At 44.6% G+C, this 24,189-nt stretch overlaps 1 protein-coding gene and 1 long non-coding RNA gene across 7 annotated transcripts in view; one reads left to right on the forward strand and one right to left on the reverse strand.

The window, feature by feature from the left end:
• The first annotated feature begins 482 nt into the window (after positions 1–482).
• acsf3 (acyl-CoA synthetase family member 3) overlaps positions 483–24,189 on the forward strand; it is a 30,001-nt gene continuing 6,294 nt past the window's right edge. For 2 of the 6 annotated variants that reach the window (XM_040165655.2, XM_078085122.1), the window contains exons 1-9: positions 483–595; positions 1,282–2,090; positions 6,977–7,132; positions 10,470–10,624; positions 10,844–10,989; positions 13,601–13,689; positions 13,906–14,032; positions 23,247–23,381; positions 23,726–23,837. In XM_040165655.2, coding sequence (XP_040021589.2) covers positions 1,365–2,090; positions 6,977–7,132; positions 10,470–10,624; positions 10,844–10,989; positions 13,601–13,689; positions 13,906–14,032; positions 23,247–23,381; positions 23,726–23,837 — 1,646 coding nt within the window. In that variant the 5' untranslated portion in view covers positions 483–595; positions 1,282–1,364. Of the gene's footprint in view, positions 712–928; positions 948–1,281; positions 2,091–6,976; positions 7,133–10,469; positions 10,625–10,843; positions 10,990–13,600; positions 13,690–13,905; positions 14,033–18,970; positions 19,342–23,246; positions 23,382–23,725; positions 23,838–24,189 lie in introns of those variants that run through there. The other 4 variants (XM_040165664.2, XM_040165674.2, XM_040165683.2 and 1 more) reach the window with 4 other exon arrangements.
• LOC144385306 (uncharacterized) lies at positions 3,818–5,494 on the reverse strand. Its single transcript, XR_013451531.1, has 3 exons — positions 5,348–5,494; positions 4,106–4,137; positions 3,818–3,967 (listed from the first exon to the last, which is right to left on the reverse strand). It is a non-coding gene; the product is annotated as an uncharacterized LOC144385306 (long non-coding RNA).

The raw sequence follows: 24,189 nt of genomic DNA on the forward strand, positions 1-24,189 counted from the left end.
AATGTACCCACTTGCACTGTGATGATGAAGCCAGCCAAGCCAGTTGGCACACTGAATGGTAGGACTGGCATGTGATCTAAAGCAATGCAGCTCTGTGTGTGGTATTTTCATGTATACGGCATTCTCCGTTTCCCTGTCCTCCTATCTAGTGAGCAGTCTCTCCACTGAATCTCCAGGTCGTAAGAAAATGAGGTGGGGTCTCAGCCGTTAAGTTAAGAATATCAGGATGTAAGATAACAGCAACCAGTCATGCCAGTTACTCTGTAATCAACCATGAATCTAACTTGAACTAGCTGTCTGTGGACTGTAATTTAAATTGTAAGGAGGTCTAAATTATTGTGTTCTGACTTCTAATATCCTAAAAATGTGTGTAAAAATATCAAAAAGGCTGATCTAAATATACTCTATTAACTGAACATAAAGCAACGTGATTTATATCGGCAGTGTGGAATATTTTGTTGTGGCTCAGGAGCTGGGTTTGCAGTGTGCAACGTCACTGAAATGACCGGGCAGGAACCATTAAAGCAAGTAGTTTTATCCCGGAAGAGTAACACTGCTGCACCGTCCTCTACCAAAAGACCTACCGGCATTTAAGGTGAATGAGAACTGATAGCTTTCGAGCAGTGGAGCACGGGTGGCTATTTGGATGTATTAATGTAACGTTATCTTTGCTGTGGAAAGGATAGTTGTCCTGCCAGTATCGGGCTCGTCGTAAGTCCGCCGCTGTCAGTTACGAAACGGTCAATAACGTCAAACGCTGCGCGCGAGCTAAACGTGATGTTACGTTCATTGAAACCAATAACGTGAGCGGCAATTACAACAGAAGCACCCAACGTGAACGAATTAATGATAAACTGGACAATGTTTTACTCCATTGCAGTGGACACAGTTGACTTACACGTTATGTGTTTACACACAAGCTACCTTTTTACTACAACTTTAACTCTGTAAGTGTATAAGTGCTATAACAGCTTCTACTAGTCAGAAGTCAATAGCTTCTGCTGTCTTGACCTTTGTCAATCCCCTTTTGGTTTTAACATCCCATTACTAATTCAGATTTTACCCTTTGACTTTTAATTGCTTATTATAATTGTCTGTGCATTTTAAAATGATATAATAAGCAATACACAAAGCCACAATCAATGTTTCACACGTGTCTTTAATTGATAGGTGCAATGCTAGATGAATTGAAATAAAGAAAAAGTGACTGTCAACTGGTGAAATGAAATATTACAGAGATACTGGGTCAAACTAAGCCTTTATGTCCCTCTCAACTCACAGATGTTGGACGGAAGCAGTCTGCAATATGCTGTGGGTGGTGCTGTCTTGAGGTTTTGACTTCCAAAGGTCCGATAATCTCAAATATGCTGTCGGGACGCGTTGCTGCTGCCTGCCGCTCTCTGAAGTGCACGTTACCTCACAGGAAAGCCAATCTACACCAAACGTACGGCCCATCAAGGCCGGGGCAATGGCTACTGGGAGCTGTGGCCCAAAGAGGGGCTCATAGATGGACCACAGCGCCGTCGTCGAGGACGAACCAGACGCCGGTGTTTAATAAAGCTCCAGCATTTGGAGATAAACTTGCGATCATCGACGGCGGTGGCGGCCACAGCTACAAGCAGCTGTACAGCAGCAGCTTAGTTCTTGCACATAGAATCAGCGCCGTCCTCCAGTCTGACTTTGGAGGTCTGGATGGGAAGCGAATATCCTTCCTGTGCGCTAATGACGCCTCCTACACGGTGGCACAGTGGGCCGCTTGGATGAGTGGTGGGACGGCAGTGCCCCTCTACCGAAATCACCCTGAATCGGAGCTGGAGTACATCATCTGTGACTCCCAGAGTTCCCTGCTGGTGGCGGGGCATCCCTACGCTGAAACGCTAGAGCCACTGGCACAGAGGCTGGGGCTGCCGTGTCTGACGCTGCCCGCTACTTCTAACCTGGGCACTTCAGAGGGGGCAGGCCGCAAAGAGGAGGAGACGGGAGGAGGTGTCACAGACTGGGCCGATCGACCAGCTATGATCATCTACACCAGCGGTACCACGGGGAGACCCAAGGGCGCTCTACATACACACAGCAGCGTCCACGCCATGGTAAGTATTCTCTCCAAAACAGATTTGTATCTGCTAACCGATGCTGAATCTTTGTGGAAGTTAAACATAACACTGTTTTACAGAAATTAATCTTTACTATAGTTGTTATTAGTGCTGTTTAAAACACACAATTTAATAATAATATTTAAATACTATAATTTGATGTTTTTGTGCTGTTTAATATCACATTTATAAGGGACTTATCCTTTTTTCAGATTTATCATAAAGAATATAGTAACATAGGATGTTCATAGTCATTAGAATATATTAAATGTGCTTCAGGAAGCTCCAACATCACTTACTGCAGAGTCAGAAAACTACTTTTTTTTGTTTTTTTAAGCAATTTCTAAATTTACGTTATCTTTTCAAACTTGTCCATGTTTGTCTGATTGTTTTGTTTAGGCCTTTTCAAATTCCATCCAATGATTGAAGTGACTATCCAGAGCTCAGACACATAAAATGTATGCATGTTTCTGAGTGCAATTTTTCAGACATCCCCACGCCTACATTTGACTGCCTAATTGGCATAATTAGGAATAATGCCTAATTTATGCCATTAGAGATCTCCTGAACATTTTCCTGGGTATTTTAAATTGAAATTGAGCTGCATGTCCAATATTGTGGATAATGGAATTCATCTGAAAGACCGCAGAGCCTCACTCGTCTCTGTTTGGACCAGAGAAGTGAGTGAGCAGATGATTTGGTGACTGTTGGTTTTCCTGGAAGGCAACAACACCAGCCTCTGTCAGGTTAATGTAGATGAAGACTGTTGAGTTTGTGATCGGATCCCATGATCAAACAGATTTTGGCGACTAAATTAACCTTGATGGAGGTTGGAGTTTTTCCATGTTTTGGATTAAGGGTCTAAGGATGGTACGGCCCTTTTAATAGAATATATTAAACGTTCATATTCTTTATTCCTCAAGTAATTCAGGGCTCAATTTCTGCAAGAAAAAGTCAAACCTTGTTTGACAACACTTTAAAAGGTGGCATAAATATGACAAATCAAACACTTAAACAATCGAACAGAGCCTAAATGAACTGTCTAGTCTGTTGTTAATGTTCTCCTTTTCCTGCAAACTGCTAAAAACATTCATTGATGAGACAACATACTGAGACACTCTAGGAGCTACAACGATACAATTTTAAAATATGACTGATAAACATCAGATTGTTCGCACTTCATGCAGGAAGGAATACATTGTTGGAGAGATGTACCAATGGCTCCATGTTCCCCGATTAGGGGAGCAACGGTAAAACAAAAATATTGAAAGTGAGTCAAGGAAAAATAAAGGAAACGTTATTTACAATTACAACTACACAGTAAAATCGCCAGTGTTAATACAACACTTAAAGAGTCAATTTTAACACTACCTCAGTGAACATATGGTCCCTATCTACAGAGTGTTAAATGTACACTGAACACAGAGTTAAATTTCCAGAGTCAATTTTACTCTGGTAAGAGTTAAAATTTTACACTAGGTGCAGTGTAGTGTAATAATATTAACTCTAAGAAGTGTCAATCAAGTTTTACACTATGTAAGAAGTAACACCCATAGTGTTATTCACATGTAACACTAAAGAGTTATAAAAGAAATAACCTTTCCAGTGTTAAACCTACTTTACACTATGTTGATTATGAAATCACTCCAAAGAGTGTTGATTTTTAACCAACTCCTACCAGTGTTGCATATCTATGCAGGGGGAAAAACACACAGACAATTGTATCCATACTGTAATACATATTTATTCCAAGTAAACATGAAATATTGGCATCAAAAGTAAACCTAAAACATGTAAAGCTCACATCTTATCACAGTGGCAAAGATCTTGGTTGGTGCTGGATGACAGGACTGTTTTGATCAACATGATGGTATCTGCAAAGACAGCAAACTGAAATCAACATTATGATCTACAACACCATACAAGCTGACAACCTGAAAATACCCTATTTCAGCTTTAAAAATCACAAACACAACTACATTTTCGGTCAGGTACATAAACTTATTACTTACCACCAGAGCACCACAGTACATTAAAGAACAATCTGAAAGAAAAAAGGAAAATATACATATTAAGTAACTACGTAACTACGTAGACCCCTCCGCCGTAGCCTGACGTGCACCTCCGAAAAAATCTAACTGCAAGTCGAGTTGACGTGTACCGCAAGTGCTGTGATTGGTCCGCTCAGAACGTAATTTGCGGCAGTTGCTGACATTTGAAAGTATCGAAAGTGCACTTGCTCGTCCAGGTCCCTCAGTGGGTGAACCAGTGTTGTAAATTCACGTCTTCTCCGTAGCCTGCGCTTCAATATGAGCTTCGGCTCACCAAGGATTCGGCACCCGCAGAAACACACAGCCACACCCGCCGCCGCCGTAACGTGGAAGCATAAATTAAGCAGCAGCTGCAGCCATAGACATAAAGAATAGACATCGACCGCTGCTGCCTAGTGGTGCTGACGAGCCACGGGGCCGCCAGCTTGGACCGGTCACCCGCTCCTCTCAGTGCCAGCTGGCGCAACGAAGTGTCAGCGCATCACTCGCTGAATACAAAAGCGGATGTTCACGGGATTTTGTAGGCATGACACCGAAAACATGATTCGGCGTATTTTAATATTCATAGTAGGCGTAACAGTAATAATATTCTGGTATATAATATAATAAAAAAATATTTGTTTGCGCCTCAGCAGCCAATGCAGCGTCTACTCTTTATATGTCTATGGCTACAGCAGCAGCTAACGTGAACCGAGCCTCTCGGAGCCGCGGCTCCGTTCACGTTAACTGGGTCGACTCGGTGCATTCCGCCGTCTGCCGGTGAACTAGCGGGTCCTATGAGCACGTCCGCATGTCCGCGACATGTCCCGCTATGCTCGACCAAATTGTGACGTGACGCTAAAGCGATTTGCTCCGGCTCAAATAGAAATAATAAATATGACTGCTTCAACAAATTTTTGTCGTCATTTTACTGAAATAAATGTGCAAGCATGACACATAACACACCACGACAGCTCGTCCTCGTCGACATTAACGTTACCTCGTGTCGTTTTTGTTCAGTTTGGTGTTGTGAGGTCAGACATGTGGCTGCTACATTTAAGCTAACCGCCGACCCGATATCACGTTAGCCATTTGAAATTCGGTATTTGAAGACACGTACCCAACATTGACTAGTGTGGTGAATGAATACGTCCCTTTATTCTTATACAGATTCTACTGGAATGAAGAAAAACAACGGGAATAGTTAATAGTAGAAAGACTTACCACAGTATTTCGATGCGAGGAAGATGGCGATGCCAGAATCCACATTCTCAGTTTGACCGGGAAAGTTGGTGGGCGGGGCTTTCCAGAGTATTTTTTGTGATACTCTGGAAGGTATCTTGCTCTAATCAGTGTTGAATCAGGGCCTGAGAGAGTCAATAACACTGACAGAGTAAAACCTCTGTTAACTCCGATTATTTTCACCAACACTGGAAGTTTTCTGGTTCAATTTTACTCTGTCCATTGTTGGAAGAACTCCGGAAGAATTAAAATAGTTTGACACTGCCTTTTTGACACTGGCAAATTTACTGTGTAACACCTACATTCTGAAAGGTGAGCGGTACTTATTATCAACAAATGACAACGTAAAAGACCACAACACCAAACTACTTGATCGGTCACGCTACTATCGCCGGAATACATGGATCGAACATAAAAAAACACCACATGAACACACACACACACACACAGCTTAAACGCTGCCACATTGTGCCTGAACAGTAGTCTCCCTAGAATAATAATGCATTTGGATTATAATGAGTTATTATTATGTTCTCTAGCTGCAACCAAATTCACTTTTCACAGCGGTTGTCAGAAGTGATCCTTGCAGCAGCAGAAAATTACTTCTGAATGTTTGAATACAGCAGTTCGATAGGAAAATAGGTACAAAAACGACTCAACTGCACAAAAAAAGCAAGACAAATTACATTCCATTTATCTGACGCTTTTATCCAAAGCCACTTAGAATATGTGCATTCAACCAAGAGGGTACAGACCCAGAAGAACAAGAATCAAGAAAGTACAATTTCTTCAAAGCCAAACTACCAAGTTCCCCAAGTAAGTGCCATCTTAAGTGCAGCTAAAGTGCTACCTAGTCAAGGTATAGTCTGTAGAGGTGTGGTTTGAGTTTGTGTGTCTACGCGGGTAGACTGTCTTTGGGCAGCTCATTCCACCGTTCACCAGTACCAATGCGGAGGGTCGGAGTGGTGTGAGTGAATTTAGGCTGAAGACTAGAACTGCTGCGTTATGAAAGAGCTGCACAGGTCGGATGGCACCAGCAGGTAGAACTGTTACAATTGTCCGGTGAGATGAGCACAGCCTGTACCAGAACCTGGACCGCCTTCTCAGTGAGGAGGAGACAAATTCTTCATACATCGTGCAGCATGTATCTACCAGGACGTGTAGTCACGGTAATGTTGGCAGAGCGGGTGAGTTGAGTGTCACACCAAAGCGATCAGGGTTAATTTTCATCTACTGAGAGATGTCCGTCAAACATGCAGATACCTGTGTGTCACATTGGGGAAAAGAGAGGATTGGATTGTTGTCATCAACAAAGCCATGTGAGCGGATGACAGTCAAGACAGTCGGTGTACGGAGAGGCGAGCAGGGGACCGAGGACGGGGGCCTTGGGACATCCCGGCGGATCTGGCAGTTCACTGTATCAAACGCAGCAGGAAGGTCTATAGGAGGGAGGCGGCTTTAGCGCTGTGGGGCTGTTCAGACCGCAAGCAGGGCAGTCTCTGTTGAGTGCCGGTTGAGGTTGGGTTTCTTCTGCAAATGATTGAGGTCGCTGATCCCCATCTTTTCTTTCCCCCCCTGCCCCCCCCCCCCCCCCCCCTCCCTCACCCTCAGGTCCAGTGTCTGGTTTCAGAGTGGGCGTGGTCTAAAGATGACGTCATCCTCCACACCTTGCCGCTCCACCATGTGCACGGCATTGTTAACAAGCTGCTGTGCCCGCTGTGGGTGGGCGCCACCTGCGTCATGCTGCCCGAATTCCAGCCGCAGAAGGTCTCGACTGAACCCCGCCGCCCTCTTTCTTGTTCTTACTCTTTCTCCCGATTCACCTTTTCATGACCACCGCTGACGTTTTGGGGAGGTGACTAGGAGAGCATTTACAGCGAGGCCTAGAAATATTTCATACAGTATGTAGAAGTTCTGTGTGCTGCTGAGGTTAAAAAGACGTTCAGCTTTTTCTCTATCAGTGTTTCCTGTTTCCCCTTTCCTCTTCTTCCTCTTTCTCTCCTCCCTTGATCTCCTATCTCTCCTCCTCCTCCTCCTCCTCCTCCTCCCTCAATGACTGTCAAACTAAGTGTTTGTGGCTCAGTGATGAATTGCCCTGTGTGGCTTTGTATCTGACCAATGCCGACTCACGGCAGGGGCTTAAGCAGCAGATCAATCGATGAGCTGACATTGAAGGATGATGGTGCTTGTTTGGCCCTGAGAAGGGAGGGGAAGATGGGCTACTAAGCGTGTGAATGTGTGTGTGTGTTTGAAACATACAGCCATGGATGCTCATGTTTGTTAATGTGTGTTTTTGTTTGTTTGCCGGGTCGTCTGCAGCTGCGGCAGTGCAGGTAGATGGAAAAGAAAGGTCTTTAAATGAAAAATATCACGTGTATTGCTCCACTGTTATATCAGTATTCAGCTGTTATCCCTGACCTTGTGTAGCAAACCGCAAAACCCCACCTCTAAGTAAGAAAAAAGCCTTTATTCTCCTCCTCCTGAAGTAACAGTACATTGATGAAGTGATCGATAGTCTGTCTCTTCTATCCCCTAAGATCCCTGGAGAATAGCCCAGGCAGCAGAGGCCGCCATTGATTTTTTTTTTTTTCTTTCTGATTTTGCCTGGAGATAGTGACAAACATTTTCAGTGTGGGAATTGTGATCCAATAAAACATACAGCATGTCTATTTCAAGTGTGCGGCTGCAGACTGACAGGAGCAGATACTCTTCCCGGGGTTCACACTGGTCACATTGTTTTGTTTATTTCAATCCCTACTGACTACTTCATCACAACAACGGATATATTTGATTAACCATGACTAGACGTGTTAACCAGTTGAAAAACAAATCTTCAGGCACTATTGACGCACTTTTTTTTTTAAAGGGAGGGATTAAGCCTCAATTCATTGTCAACCAGATTAAGGCATTTCCTTTACGGATTTTATCATTTGAAGATTTTCTAAACAATTTTCTAACAATATCACACGTTAATGCTTTTTTGGGAATCCCCTCACTTCTCCCTGCATGCAAACGGCAGCATAAAAGTTTAATTCTTCCAGTGAAATAGCTTTACAATACTAGATTTATGGCACGACATTAGGTAGAGACATTCTTAATCACCTGATGATAAATCCCATCAACAAGTGATCCCCGACTGTTCCTTACGTGAATTTTTGCTGCTGACATTCCTGTTCCCCGTCAGAATGAATTGTAATCACTTTCCCTTTATCGTTAAAATGGGTTCAACATTTTAATCTGTCCAGCTCTTGTGTTCAAATGTTAGATCAAATGCATGCAAGCTGATTTTTTTCTGTATTAGTTGATGTAAAATAATTTTCCGAAGTAAACTTGTATGAAATTAGCAAAACAGTGGTAACTGATCAAAGGACACACCTGATACAATGATAAAGAGTCTAATGACAAATCTTACCAAGCGTCAATGCCAACTTTTGATATCTGACAGTCTTTGACACTCGGCAGACGGTTCGACGTTCATCATCCGGTCCACCTCAGGAAGAATTAACAATCGTTTTGGAGTTCCGTGTTTTCGAGTAGACCATAGAGTTGTTTAGGATGCATCGCATCCTGTCCCCTAGGTGGAGTTCAACTTTTTGATGGACATAAATTGCCTTCCTCTCCCCTCCAGACTGGACTTGGTGGAAGCGCTCCACTGCACTTGATAGACACTACGCAGAGGAGTCAGGCCTCACTCGGTTAATAGTCCGTCTCTGCAGAAGGTTCTGTTCTGTATGTGGGCAGCTGACCTGTGAACGCCCCTCCATTTATATATCTACTTGTAATTATGTGTGTGTATGTATATGTGTATATATATATATATATATATATATATATAAAAACTTAACTTTTCTGTCTTTTCAGTTATGTTTGTTTATTACGGTGGCGGAGGAGTTAGAACTCTGCCTCCATGTCCCACCCGACCCCTAATTGCTCCCCGGGCAAAATGTAAAACCACGGGTTAAAAATGCAATGTAAGTCGCTTTGGATAAAAGCGTCCGCTACATGACCTGTAATGTATTATTAGGTGCAGAGGAGGGGAGAGAAGTTGCATAGATACCAGACCAGGGGAGTCTTCAGTAAGTCCACTCAAAGGAGGAGTGAAAGGAAGAGTTTAGAAATTGCTGGCATATTAAGAAGGATGTGGCGCTTCTGGAGGTGAGATGGATGAGGGGAGAGACTGCATCTCTCCGTCAGTGAGAGTGTATCACAGAGCGAGCAGAGGCAGCGGAGCAGGAAATTACGAAATGGAGAGAGAAGCTAAGTGAATGTGAGATAGGAAGCAAAGTGTGGGGGGAAAGAAAGAAGGATGAAGGGAAGCTGTGGGGTCAGCGATGATGGTAGGGAATGAAAAAGAAGCACTTGGGGATCGGAGGTAGAATGAGAGGAAAAGAAACGAGGGATAAGTAGACTGAGAAGGGGAGACAGACGGGGGAGGAGCGCTTGCCTCCCAGGGGGGGAGAAGCTGTCGTTCACCTCCGCTTAATTCATGATGTCGTCCCATTGTAGGCGATGCACCCAGACTGTGTGTGTGTGTGTGTGGTGGGTAAAATAGCTTTGTCCTTGAATAAGTGAGTTTATTTGATATTTATACGAGCATGACAGTAGTTCACAATGTATGCTTGTGTGTGTTTAAAGCAGCCTGCTGGATGCAGCGGAGGGAACAAGTGGCTCCTTCTTCCTCTGTCAACAATTACATTGGTCCAAACAGCTGTACAGAAAACCGTCTAACCGGGCGACATGCACGCTCTGTTTTCCTCCTTCTGACCTTCTACAAATCTGCAAATGATTTTTCTTGTCTTTTCTCTAGCACCGCGTTGACAGGTTCAATAATAAACCCCTGTCCGGACCTTACTCTGCTATACAAAAGAATAAAGCAGCACTTTCACACTCGCCTATCAAATGAGTCTGGATGCAGTCATTTAGTTTGCATGGCCCCATCCACTAGATACATACTACAGTTGCAATCAAAATTATTCAACCCCCCATTGCACATTAGGTTTATTGGCAAAATATACAATTTCCTTTTCACCTTTCCTTATCCCCCCCTTGCCTTCCTGCCCATTCACTCATATGTAGTACTGTTCTCTCTCTCTCTGTGTCCCAGGTGTGGGAGATGCTGTTGAGCTCCAAGGCGCCCCTGGTTAACGTGTTCATGGCCGTGCCAACCATCTACTCTAAGCTGATCCAGCACTACGATCAGCACTTCACTCAGCCTCACGTCAAGGACTTTGTCAAAGCAGTCTGCAAAGAGAGGATCAGGTACTGGTGTTCAGTGGCACACAGGTTGCTCATGGGTTGATGTATATTCAGATGCATGTTTATGTGTTTTTATATATATATATATATATATATATATATATATATATATATATATACGTGTGACATCGCAACAACTAATTTGTCCAATGCATATACAAAAAAAAGGTTCTTAAACTTTTAAGAGCTGGAAGTCGTGATTCTCTCTCTCTCTCTCTCTAGGCTGATGGTTTCGGGCTCTGCTGCTCTCCCTCTTCCCACTCTGCAGCGCTGGGAGGAGATTACAGGGCACACGCTGCTGGAGCGCTACGGCATGACCGAGATCGGCATGGCCCTCTCCAACCCTCTCAAGGGCCCACGCGTCCCAGGTAGACTGGTTCACCCGCCAACCCGAAAAATATTTTTCTTTACAAATGAGAAGCAACCGCGTGAATGACAACTGATTTAATTCAGCCAACTTTTCATGGATTATTCTGCACTTTTTGGCCAAGAAACCAAGCTGTTGTGGTGACACGCACTTTCCTTTTCTGTTTATCACATACCTCTCAAACGTTTCTGCTTCTATTCTAAATCCCTCGCCAGTCACATTCGGCACTTCGGCTTCATGTGTCGTGTTTTGATCGTCGGCAGTTCTCTCTGCAGTAAAAAAAAAACACGATCCCAACGACACCTCCCTCACACATGCAAAAACAAAGGCAGTGTCTGGAAATGAGGTCAGACCGATGGTGGCTGCTTCTTTCTCCTGTCTAGTTCTCTCCCCCCCCCCCCCCCCCCCTCTCCATCATCTCCTTCCCGCTCCCCAGACAACTCTTCCTCTTACAGGTAAAGCTAATTAGCGTGCCGGTGAACGGGGTAATCCTGCATCCGCTGTTTTGTTTGGGAATTGTGTTTGTTTGTTTGTCAGGTAATGTTAGGCATAAACCGATCAGGCTTCGTTTGATTCCCCTCTGGTGATTATTAAGAGTGTCTGTGGTTCTATTGATGTTTCCACTTCAGACCTTTGGAGTGTGCGTATGTGGGCGTAGGTGCGAGTGTATGCCGGCACCAGTCTGTGCCTGTTTGCGTCCGTGTGTTCTCGTCTTGTTTTTAAGTAGGTTAAAATGGATCAATAGCAACCTCAGGAAACCCTCTCAGAAGAGCAGTGGAGAGGAGTCGACCCAGTGGAGCACAGACACACACACGCACACTTACTTTCTTTACTTTTTCCGCGCTCTACCCACTGAATAGCTCTTATTTAATGACAGCAATTGTATTAATATTTTTCTGCTCCATTTAGGGCATCTGAATGGCCCGATTTCATTGTGTAGCCAAGCGCTTTTGGTATTATAGATGAACGGCGGTGAGGCTTTCTAGGTCATGTGGTCTTTGTCGACTATATGTATGTGAGTGTAGTTCATCCGTGTTCTTTTCATCTCCTGACTTTCTCTCTCAGCCTCTTTCCTCTTTTTCGATTGTTGTCTTTAAGCATTTCAGCCTTTTTATGGACATAGACGACATGGAGGACACCAAGTGTTATTTACCTCCTGATCAAGCCAAAGCTCCACATCTTTCTTTAAGAATAACTGTCGAACAATCTGATCTGGACATTTTGTCGCTCCGTTCTCCTCCCACATAGACCTTTTCCCCGTAGAGCATTGCCGCGTTTGAATCCTGCCTGTACTCTTCCAGGTGGCCCTCCATCTTGTTGAATCACAGAGACCCGAACGCGACAAGATTTCTGCTGCTCCGTGATGTGAGATGAAAAAGAATGATGGTGGAGGAGGATGTGGGAAGAGAGATTCCTGGAAAGAAACCCTTGAATTGATTTTGGCCACGTCGTTGAGGGAGACAAGTGTTTTTTGTAGATGGGAGCGTTTTGGCTGTACAGGGTGAAGAACGATCTATTTTAGACAGGTTTTGAAAAGGGAACCGACTACTTAATAACTCACAATTCAAATTTCTGCATGTTCTTAAGAATTAAAAGTAGTTCCTTGCTATTATAAATGAAGTACTTATATGTATATTATTATAATATTATCATTGTAGCTGTAGAATTAAACACTGTTTATATTACAATGATATAGTTTATCATAATGACTCGAGCGTGTTTGTCGTCCTGCTTCTATAAGCGGCCTCGTTGCTTCTGAGTTCAGTTGGTTTTCCCTGCCGGACTGCGAGCCAGTGCTGGTGTTTGATAGACAGTGCCGATCGGGGCTGGAGTGGATACAATCAATATGAAGTGAGGGAATCACTCTTTAATCAGGACCTGACCTGCTCTTTATTGGGCGAGCAGTGGTCTGTGAAACGACATAATAGCCTCAAGGCAGGCCTGCACACACACACACACACACACACACACAGCCCACTAAGAGCACTAAGTTCTTCCCGGTGCCTCCCCACTGCACTCTTTGCTATAATTGCTTTACTGCAGAGTTCACACACACACACACACACAAAGATGGAGGCTGCAGGTGGTGTCAGTACATCTGGGGATTTTCAATTTGTAGCACGTTTTTCCCACACTGTTTAATCATAGTTTCCCTTAAACATTACTGCAGCTCAGTTATGAATAGTTTTGCTGCTCAGTCCCCATTATATTTCATAATTTGTCAGCTCAATTATAACCTTTTTATGCGGCTGTGGTGCAATAACAGCCACTGTGAAGCACTCAGCGGTCGTCTGCACTGAAGGGCGGAATTCTACTTCAGAGTCAGAAACTGCATGAGACATTGAAAAATTAAAAAGTATGCCCGACCTTGTGAGCGGTGAAGCGGAGTTATGTCGTGAGTTATGGGTTGACTTAATGCCACAGACGCTGCTATTCGTGGCATTCTGAAAGGACTCGATACTTTTGATGGATCACAATGTCACGCCGTGTGTCCTGAGTCTGGTATCCGTCTATGGAATAGTAATAGTAATAGCTGATCACTCTATTGGTTAAGTTCGACTTACTTAACCTCATGGGCTTTTACTGTGTGTTTCTGCTTTTTCCGTTGACAGGAGCCGTAGGTTTGCCCCTTCCCAGTGTTGAGGTCCGCATTGTGATGAATAACACAACAATTGTGGAGGGAAATCACCGCGAGACTCGGGTAGGAAATTAGCCATTTTCAAGCTGTTTTATCGCCAGACGGTGAATTAAAACAAGACCGTACGTCAAGTAGTATGAGTGATTTTTGAATTTCAAACCCCACACTTTGCTGTAGAAGCCAGCTTGCTTATGTCCAATGGAAAGTCAGTATGCTTTCATAACCGCTTGCTCCGATCCTTCACTGTCTCGCCCTTTGTCTCCTGTTAAAACATCGCAGGTACGTCAAGGTCTGGAAGGGAAAGACGGGGAGCTCCTAGTTCGAGGTCCGTCTGTCTTCAAGGAGTACTGGAACAGACCTCAAGAAACCACTGAGTCTTTCACTGATGACGGCTGGTTCAAAACAGGTACCGAGCTCTCCTCCCCTTTCTCTTCACTCACCCTCCTCAACGCTGTGCCTGCCTTCACACACATTCCCTCGGAGGGAGTGAAGCCTGCCAGTAATTGCATCTACATGGGTTGTGCTGTCACAGGGATTCACAGAAAGATTTCTTCCATCTTTGGTACAGGCTGCACTTTCAGGGGCCTGATTTGAAACACTTATGGCGCGTTTCCACCGAGCGGTACGGGTCGGTACCCTTTTATCTGTGTCTCCACTGCCAAAAGTTGAGAATGGTACCAAAGATCTGAACCGTACCGTACCACTGTTTGGGTACCCTTCCGTTGGGGTACCTGGCACAGTTGTTTGGTACTAAAGGGTGGAGCTAGACTCTGCAGAACGGTGATTGGTTGAAAGAGTGTCGGCATTTGCGCGTGCCGCAAGGAGAAAGACAACACACGTAACACACTTGCAGCGTGTAGCCTTTGCTCAAACAAAGATTGTCGTCTCCTTGTGACAAAGAGCCGCATATCGAGAAGGAAGAACAGGATCGGCTGTATGTCCTCCATTGTTGTTTGCGGTTAGCTTTCAGTTTTCGCGCGATCGAATGACGCCTATCAAGTGACGTTATCACTACTTTCTGGAATACACCACGCCTATCAAGTGAGGGTACTGTTGGCGGTGGAAACGCTCGCCAAATCATGGTTAACAGACCCGACCCGTACCGTACCGCTCGGTGGAAACGCGCCATTAGAAACCAGGAATCCAGCCTAGTAGGCCACACACATACACACACACACTCACACACTCAGAAACTCAACTGTGCATGCGCGTAAGTGTGTGTGTGTGTGTGTGTGTGCGTGCAAGGATTTGGGGGGGGGGGGGGGGACTATGAGAGAGTGATAAATGGACTGTGTGTGTTTTTGGTGCTACAGGGCAATTTTTCCTCCTAAGTGGTTGTGACTGCTCTGGGTCTTGAGAAACCAAGTATGGCCCCCCCCTCCTCCCGCCTCCCCTCCTCTCCCCTTTAATGTGTGAATGGCAGTACACAGGGAAGCTGTCATCTTTCTCTCCCTGCAGCCCAGAAGTTCTCTCTCCGCCCCCCTTCCCCCCACCCGTCTTCTTCCCCCCCCCCCCCCAAGGAGCCCTGCTTCACTGCAAAGCCACAGGGAGACGGGCGTTAGGTCTGCGCAGGGGGAGGCTCCGGGACACGGAGGGGAAGGCAGGAGCAGTTGGAGCTTTCGATTGTTGTGTAGACAACAGGAAATACAAGGCCAAGAGTTGGGAAAGAGCTGGAATCACATCGGGGGCAGAGTTAAAGAGAGTCTGCTACAAAGGACGGCATTTAAGGCCCCAGTGGGAGGGAGGGAGGGGGTGGGTGGAGTGGTGGTGGAGGATGAGGTGTTGGGGTTGAATAGAAGCCACGAAGGAGCGAGTGATGGAGGGCGATGCTGGGTGAGGCAGTGGGAGAGCAGGGCAGTGTGTGTTTAATTGACTTTGCAGGCTGGAAGGACAGAGATCCAGAGCACAGCACGCTGCTGTCACACTCCATTACAGCCACTGGCCACATAATGAGAGCCACGCAATCAGCTCCCCACAGACCAGTCCACACACACACACACACACACACCTGCATGGTCCACTCAATAGTAAAGTATCAAACACATCAACTCGCCTGCCACTCTCACGCACACACCAATGTGAAACGGGAGGTGTTTCTTTTATCATTTTTTCCTTTGACAATGTAATTTAATGGAAGCACAAGCAGAGATGTGGGTATTTGTAGTACTCAGAGGCATCTATCTAGCGAAGTAAGCACAGCATTAACCTGTGTTTCTTTGGCGGCCACCTTTGGGCATAATATTTAGAGAAAAAGTATTATCCGTCTCAAACCTGCACTCCAATTCTATCTTCCTATCTCTTGCTGATCCTTTGCTACCTTCCCATGGAGCTTTCTGTCTCTTCTGTCTGCTTTCCTGTCATTAAGAAAACAAACAGCATCCAGCAGTAACTGCTTTTCAGGGATCCGACTAAGATGAACCTTCTTGGTGGCAAAATCAATGTCCTCCCTTGAAAAACACAATAGACAATAACACAGTCGGATATGAATATCACCTCATTCCTTTACTAACTGTTTATGGGACTTTCTTGCCCTATAAATTGTGCCTCTTAAGCGCCATCTACTCTCTGACGGCTCCGTCAGTCTGCCAGTCAACATGTGAATGCAGCCTGAGAGACTCTGAAGACGAAGAAGAGCCATTTATTAAACTGGCTTCTAGCTTGATCACAGTACCAACATGACGACTTTACACCTAGGGGACTAACTTTTTTAAAGTGATCTGGTGGCTTTTTTGATTTACTGTATCTAATGTCTACAGGATGAGCAACCTAATAGTTCAACAGAAGCAATGTTGGCAGGTATGTTATTTGTAGGTTCAGTATGAATTACTAGAGATTGTTTAAAAAATACATATTACTATATATTCTTATTTAGCCACCACATAAAATTTCCAGACCTTTATTTTTATTTTCACTCTTCAGCGAGATAATAGGCTTGTTTCTCTTCAACTGTAGAGTAAATTAATTTTGAGGAAAGCTACCGTCTCCTCATCGCTGCTCACTGATCTGATCATTTTGTCTTCCTCGTCCCCGCTGTGAAACTGAAGCTTGAGTGGATGCTTTATGTACACCGTTATTTGTTCTCTTTATCATCAACATTTGCATATCAGCCATGTAACATAACTTTCAATGTAATGTCCTTGGCATTTGCACTAAAAACTGCTTGATGGAAATACACTTACTGTTAAATAAATTAAAATTATTTCTACTTATCCAAAGCTGGACTAATAGACCATTTCAGGCTCCCGGCTTCACAGCCTGTTTGGCCAGACAGCAGAAGTGCATTTAGCTGAAAAACCGAAATGGTTTAAAATCCGCAGCAGTTGTTTGTGATGTGGGGATGACACAAAGTGCAAGATGAATCCTGAGAAGTAAATACAGCATAGAGGGGGAGAGTGACAGGCCAATGGAAACAGGAGACAAAGGGAAAGAGGATAAAGGGGAGCATCAGAAGTGGAGAAGGGCGTGAGTGCTTCGATCGATAAGTTCTCAGCTGGCCCGAGGTGTCTTCTCCGGTGCCAGCGGGGGCGGCTTGACTGGCAGCTCCAAAGGCTGGCTGTCACCTTCTCCTGAGCGCGCTCCCTTTCCACTCATCTTCCCCAACATCTCGGCACACATTGATCCCCTCTCCCCCTGTTTTTGAGCGCTCTTCTTGTGGCCGCCTGTCTGCCGTCCGGAGCTCTCCTGAGACAGCGAGGGCTTTTGTTGTTGGATTTGATGTACTCGTTGAAAAATTTCAAGTTGGGAGCAACAGAGGTGAGAAAAGCTAAATGGACTGATATCGGCGTCGTAGACCTTCCAACCAAGAGATCCTGGTACCCGGAATGAATTATGATGTACTGAAATGAACCATAAATATATGTATGAATGCATAAATTAATGACTTGTGGGAAGAGAAGTAAGCGAAGGCATTAGCAATTTAGCGGAAGCTGTGTGTGTGTGTGTGTGTGTGTGTGTGTGTGTGTGTGTGTGTGTGTGTGTGTGTGTGTGTGTGTGTGTGTGTGTGTGTGTTTTAACCCTGCGTCATCAGATATTTATTCATTTGATTAACTTGGAGAGACTCCTCTTTAGAATCAAAAATCTTAACGCCGTGGTTAAAAGTCATATTTTGAGGTCATTCTACCTAATTTACAACCTACTTGTGTGAGCCAACGGAATCCTTTAACAACACAACACAATTGGCAATAAACGTCGTAGAATGTTTTTCGGTTGAGATTCACTTCAGGATCCACCTGCCGGCCTCCTATCAAGGACGCACTGCATCTCAGTCTGACCCATTTAGTGCGTGTGCGTGTGCATGGGTGACTGTCTGCTTGTGTGGCGCTGAGGGAGCAGTAACCCCGGCTGTAAAGGTGAGCTTCAGGGTAAATTCTCCGAGGACGGACCGACAAACAGAAGTGCGGCTCATATCCCGCAGAGCCACCACCAGTCATCTGTGCTTTGTCGCTGTGTTGCTCCGAGCGGCGTCTCCTCTCCCCCGCCTCCATCCCTCCATCCCTCTCCGTATTCCCAATGTCATATTTAACCTCGAGTCACACTGTGTCCTCCTCACGCCAAAGTCAGAGCCCCCTGTGGTATTTACCAACACCCCACACGCACAGGACTGATTTCAAACCAGCCTCCCCAGGAACATATACATATATACAGGCTCGGTGGTCCGCACGCCGCGGTCCGGGGTTCATGAACGCCACTCGCTGCTGCGTGTAGAAACACTGCTTCGTTGTGCCACGGAGTGAGCCGCCGACCTCCAGGAGTGTTTGGTAGTTGGTGAAGAAGCTGACACTTTGATCTCTGTACGTTTTCCGTGCAAAAAGGGAAACTAGTATTTACGCGTCCAAAGGCAAAACTAATAATATATTTAAAGTGTTCCCCCGGTGTTATGGCTGACCGATCAACGGCTGGTTTTTCTGTAAACCTCTGTGTCTCGGTTGAGATCAGATTCGTGTGATTTAGGGCAGAGAAGGAGCATGCGACTGGCAGTTAAGTAGGGCTTGATGAACACGGCACATCTCAGACAGACATCAATCCTCAAGTTGAACTTGTTATCTGCTGCCGGAGAGGCTCCCCAGCAAGGAATATAATCAGCCACACGAATACAAAAGCAATTCAAGCGCCTTTAATGGCGTTATATTGAACAAATTAGATCAGTCATCCAAGTGCAAAGTGCTTTCTTGTACAATATTAATTACAAAAAAAGGAGCTGTGACAAAAGTTAAGGATGATAAATAACGTCAGAGCGGAGATTTCACTGCTTGACTGTCTGTTATTTATCCTAATTAACTCCTCCATCTCGGCATCGGGGCTTTAATGTGGAACATTAATATTCATATATGCTAATTGTTTACAGTCACTGTGAGAAGCGGCACATCTCGCATGGAGACCTCTCGCGTGCCGATAAGGCCACCGTCTCCACCGTGACGTTCAGGTCTTTCCAAACGTGGCGACTCCACTGCCTGCAGAAGCCTCTCCTCGCCGGGCTCGCTTGGATACTTCAGCGCTCCTCGTGCAGAGACCTGGATAAACGCACCACGGCTGAGGAATAGCATCTCTGAGGGAGAAGGAAAACTAATAGTTGAATATTTTTTTTGTCATTATTTTGGCATGCCTAGCTGTCTGCATAGTTTAAACACAACACTGACGCGCCAGCGAGGACCATTTCTGTAATGCTTGAATGAATATAACCACAATCAACAAAATAAACTTTATTTTATTAAATGAGAATAATGCTCAACAAAGCAGCATATTGCCATACCAGTCGTTTATTTGTAATATTTCTTAATTTTTTTACAATTATAACCCACTTCAGTGTCTGGAACTAGATTTTGTGTGTGTGTGTGTGTGTGTGTGTTGGAATGAATCTGTAAATTGGTTTAATTTGATCAATTTTAGTCTGCAATTCAAAGCCAGCAACGTGCCAGCCGACCTGCAGGGTCGACTTGGCTGTGCACACAAACTGCAACTGCGTGATGGTGAGAATAAGGTCCGACTGAAATCACACGCAGTCCAAAACACTCGTACAACAGTTATTTATTTCAGTCACATTCACGGGCTGCTGCTCGATGGTCTTGAAGACTTAATACGCGGCTTCTGTCACTTCAACAAAAGAAAAAAGAAAATGTTTTCGTGCAATTCCAGTTCTCTTTCCCCGTCACCTCCAGCAGCGACGCTGGTGGCGCACAGGCTGAAGTGTTTTTGTTACGTTGACCTTTGTCATGTGTCACACGCTGCCCTTTTCCCACATGCACTCTTTGTCTGCAAAGAAACGTGTCCAGGCTACGTGTGCGTCTGTGGCGTCGAACAGCCGATCAAGACCCCCGCGACACGTTTTTGTCGTAGCACATATTCACACTCATTCGGAAATCAATCAACGGTATGGTGAAGGCCTGGAGAATAATCCACCATTTATCTATTCCTGAATAGTCTTGAATCATAGTTCACATTTTCTGGGGCAACAGAAACTCTGTGCCGCTTCCCTGCAGCTCAGTCTGATGAGTGGCTGCTGAGGGAGAAACCGTTGGGCAAAGAGCCCGCGGCCTCACGTAGCATGTAGTCACAAAACTAAATAGCAAATAACAAACAGATTGAACCAATTATTTGTTTTACTTTTCGGCTACAGTCAAACCTTGTATTTCTGTCTTCTGCAGTGTGCAGGCAACGTGTTTTACGATGTATTTTTGCTTTTACATCTTACATCGACTAACTCCCCCAACTGCAGACCATTCGCATTTATCCTCTTTGCTCTAGTTTATTCAATGTAACAGGTTTGGTGTCCCATTGAAATTATCCAGACTGACGCCGCTGTCGACTTCTTTGAGCGACCCGAGAGGTGTCAGCAGGGCCGAAGGCCAATCGCCAGACTTCTGCTAAGATGTTAAAATGTCGCGCTCCAACAAAATTGCATCTGAAGGCAATTTGGTGTTACTCTGGAAAAAGTGCTGTGGCTAGAATTTTCAACACTGTTCATAACACACTTCTGTGCGCAAAGTTCCTCCTGTTCAGAACGTAATCATTAATGACTTGAATGAATGAATTATTTTGTATACTTTTCTGCAGAGCCAGTTAATATAATTTTCATCTTCTCTGAAAGGGAAGATGGAATTTTTCTCTGCCCTCCATCCTTCAGCTAGTAACTGTTTTTATTTCTTTTTTTTCCCCCCACACTGCGCCTCCACTTTCTTTAATGCCTCAGAATGAAATGAAAGCCCAGTGCAATTAGGCTTCTTATCGTTTTAATTAAGAAAGCCATTCGGCCATATCTGCCTCCGACGCCATAACACATAATGGCAAAGAGGCTCTGATGCCTGAAGTACTGTGTGTGTGTGTGTGTGCGCGTGCTGTGTGTATGTACTGTGTGTACACATGTGAATTGTATGTGTACAAGCGCGTGTGTCCTAGTAACACAGTTCCCAACAATCTCTCCGCCGCCCTTCTTTCCTCTCTTATCAGTCTGTGTTCTGCAATCACTATTCCCACTTGTGCCGCTCTCCAAACATGCTGTTCCTCCCCTCGTTATTTCCTCCTCCTCAAAGAGACAAGGTCAGGGAGTCCTGTACAAGTACTTCAAACTCAATTCAAGTACGTCGTCTTGAATGTTTTATTCTCGACCCTTTTGTCAAACATTGCCTCACTTTCCTTCTCTTACACTTATATTTTTGAAGGCAAATCAAGAGATTTGGTGGCAATTTTAGGTTTCAGATCAAGCACACACGGTGCACACTGCCAGGTTATCAATATGAATGTAAACTGCTTTTTCTTCTCCCATAAATATCTAGATAAGATGAGAGGGAGCCACATAGCTGGAACCAGATTAGTAATACGGTTTATTTCATTTTTTTCACCGTATTCAGATGATTAAAATGGAGGAAAATTGGACTACTGTTAGTGATGGTAACACCCAAGCAAGCTTCTCTCCTCCCCCTCTCCTCCCCTGTCACCCAGGCCTATCAGTGCGGAGCAGTGGTCTGTGAAGAAATTCCCAATATCTAAATTTACACACTGTATCAATCTTGTTTAATAGACTGGAAAGCTTATAGCTGCCGTTGAAAGCCGGCAGAGAGGGCAGCGGTGATAAATTGTCGGTGTGCAGGCGACAGCCGCCCGTGATATATAATGAAATATTTATGATTTATCCCAGCTAATAAACTGAAATGAAGTGCGTGATGTATGGGAACAGATGGGCCCTCTATTGATGCTGAAGCGAAGAGGCAAGAGGGGGAAGACGAGACAGCGAAGATAGGTGGAGGGGAGGAAACGCGAGATGTGACGCTCCAGAGATGGTGAGGCAAGAAAAATGCAGGGCAAGGATCAAAACATCACTAAGAAGAGCATAGTTGTGTGTGTTTGGCTGACACTGAGAAAGTGGATGAAAATGTAAAATGGACAGATGCCTACGGGGGTCGGACTAGGCAATGTGAAATTAGACTAATTGATGAAGTAGAGGACAAGCGGAAGATGGCAGAGACCACCAGCAAAAATGGATTCTTCTTCTAACATGCTTCATCGTGTTGATTTTAGGTGAGGGAGGGCCTTTCTGCTGTTGACGCCACGTTTTGGGTGTGAACTTTTTCCTGCTGTAGTCTCTGCAAACACACACCGCTTAACCGGGGGGGGGGGGTGCTCCTAGCAGAGCTGTGTCCAGGATTCTTTTTTTATCTCCTCCGTACAGCCAAAAAGCCCCCTAGAAAATAAAAGAACATTTTAGTTAAGTGAGAAGATGTCATAACATTGTCTCACCACTTTTACAGATTATATGGTACTTAATGTATATCAATGAATTGTGTATATATAAATATATATATCAGAACTTTCGACTGGTACAATATATTTGTTCTTAATATATCTCAACAATGGCCGTTATTAACCTCCTGTAAATTGTAACTTCCACTCATTTCTTTTATTTCAAATTATTGCATAGTATAATATGTCTGAAGAGGGTCTGTAATCAAAACTACAGCTGCATGCCGTATCCCTGACCTTTGCTGACCTCCCAGTCCAACCCTCAAACTACAGTGTGCGCTTAACCTCATCTCACACACACCTATTCCTTCCTCGGGCCCAGCTGTGGACGTACCAATCCAAACGGACTCCATCCCGTACCTGCTTTTCCTCTCTCTGTTCTTTTCCTCCTCTGTCCATTTTTCTCCCCCTCTGTCTCTCTCCACTCATCCATACTGACCCATTTCCTCTGCTCGTCATCGCCAAGCCCAGCTGAGCCCCTCATCCCACATACTGTACTCATCCTCCCCCACACCTGTCCCCCAGACACCTTGTGTGTGTGTGTGTGTCTCTGAAGGATGATGTGGGGATCCTACAACACCCGTCCATCCACTACGGTCTGACCCTCTCTGTCTCAAGCACTCACGCATGGTTACTCACACATACACGCACACACAGCATGTATTAAAACAAGTTTACTAACACAAATCATTCATTAGAAGATATAAGACTAAATGCAAAAATGCTATCATGCTTACATCAGCATTTAGCCCAAAGGACCATTGTGTGGAGTTAAAGACTCTTAGTTTCAATCAATTACATTTGTTACAAGGTGTCTTTTTTTTTTAATCTGTTTTATTTTTGATTAATTTGTGCTGCCTCTGTCCTCCCTTGGTTGTGTCTTTTAGGAGACACAGCGGTCTACAAAGACGGCGTGTATTGGATCATGGGCCGCAGCAGTGTTGACATCATCAAGAGTGGTGGCTACAAGATCGGTGCACTCGAGGTGGAGCGTCACCTTCTGGCCCACCCGGACATCATAGGTATGAGTACTGTACAGCTTCCGTCTCTAGGGAGATGATGTTGTAGTTTTAGTTATTGTGTCTCTCTTCGGTAGTGCATTGAATTATGGTTCAAAATTATAGGGGGTCATCAATAATTGGTCCACACTTACAGGTCTTATAGGCCTTTTGACAGTTTTTCAGGACTAAACAGTGGAATTTTCTTGACCTGTTCCCTAAAATGAAGAGATTTATTTAGAAACCGCACCACAACTCCTGGACCGTCCATCTGATGTGCACGTTAACCTCTACTTAAACATGCAAGTCTAAACTCTTTTTAGATCCTGCTGAATGTTCGGGCGGCTGTGTGATTTCTTCACTTGCAGATGTGGCCGTGATCGGGGCTCCGGATGCCACATGGGGTCAAAAGGTCACTGCAGTGGTGCAGCTAAAGTATGGGCGGACTATGACCCTTCCAGAGCTGAAGACCTGGGCACGGTACTGTGACTTTAAGCTACATCATCTGTATTTGTTAGGCAGTGCCTGTTGTTTAGCTCGCTGATTCAATTTTACTCTTATTGTGTGTATACTTGCTTTTTCAGAGCAAACTAAATGCATGTCAAAGTTTAATATACATTTATGTATATTCATATATTATATATAATGCATAAACTAGCATCCTTTGTCCTAGGTTTTTCTTTATATAGACAACAGCGTTGAATAAAAAAACAAAGCTTCTTCCTCCATTTGAGGCAGACAAAATGTAGACTGAGCAAAGAACGTGAACGCGGCTCAAGTTGTGCAGCAGCACAAGCTCACATTCCTGGTTGAAAGTTTGATTTCATAGTTG

Source organism: Gasterosteus aculeatus, chromosome 12 (genome assembly GCF_964276395.1).
Source record: "Gasterosteus aculeatus chromosome 12, fGasAcu3.hap1.1, whole genome shotgun sequence".
Lineage (NCBI taxonomy): Eukaryota > Metazoa > Chordata > Actinopteri > Perciformes > Gasterosteidae > Gasterosteus > Gasterosteus aculeatus.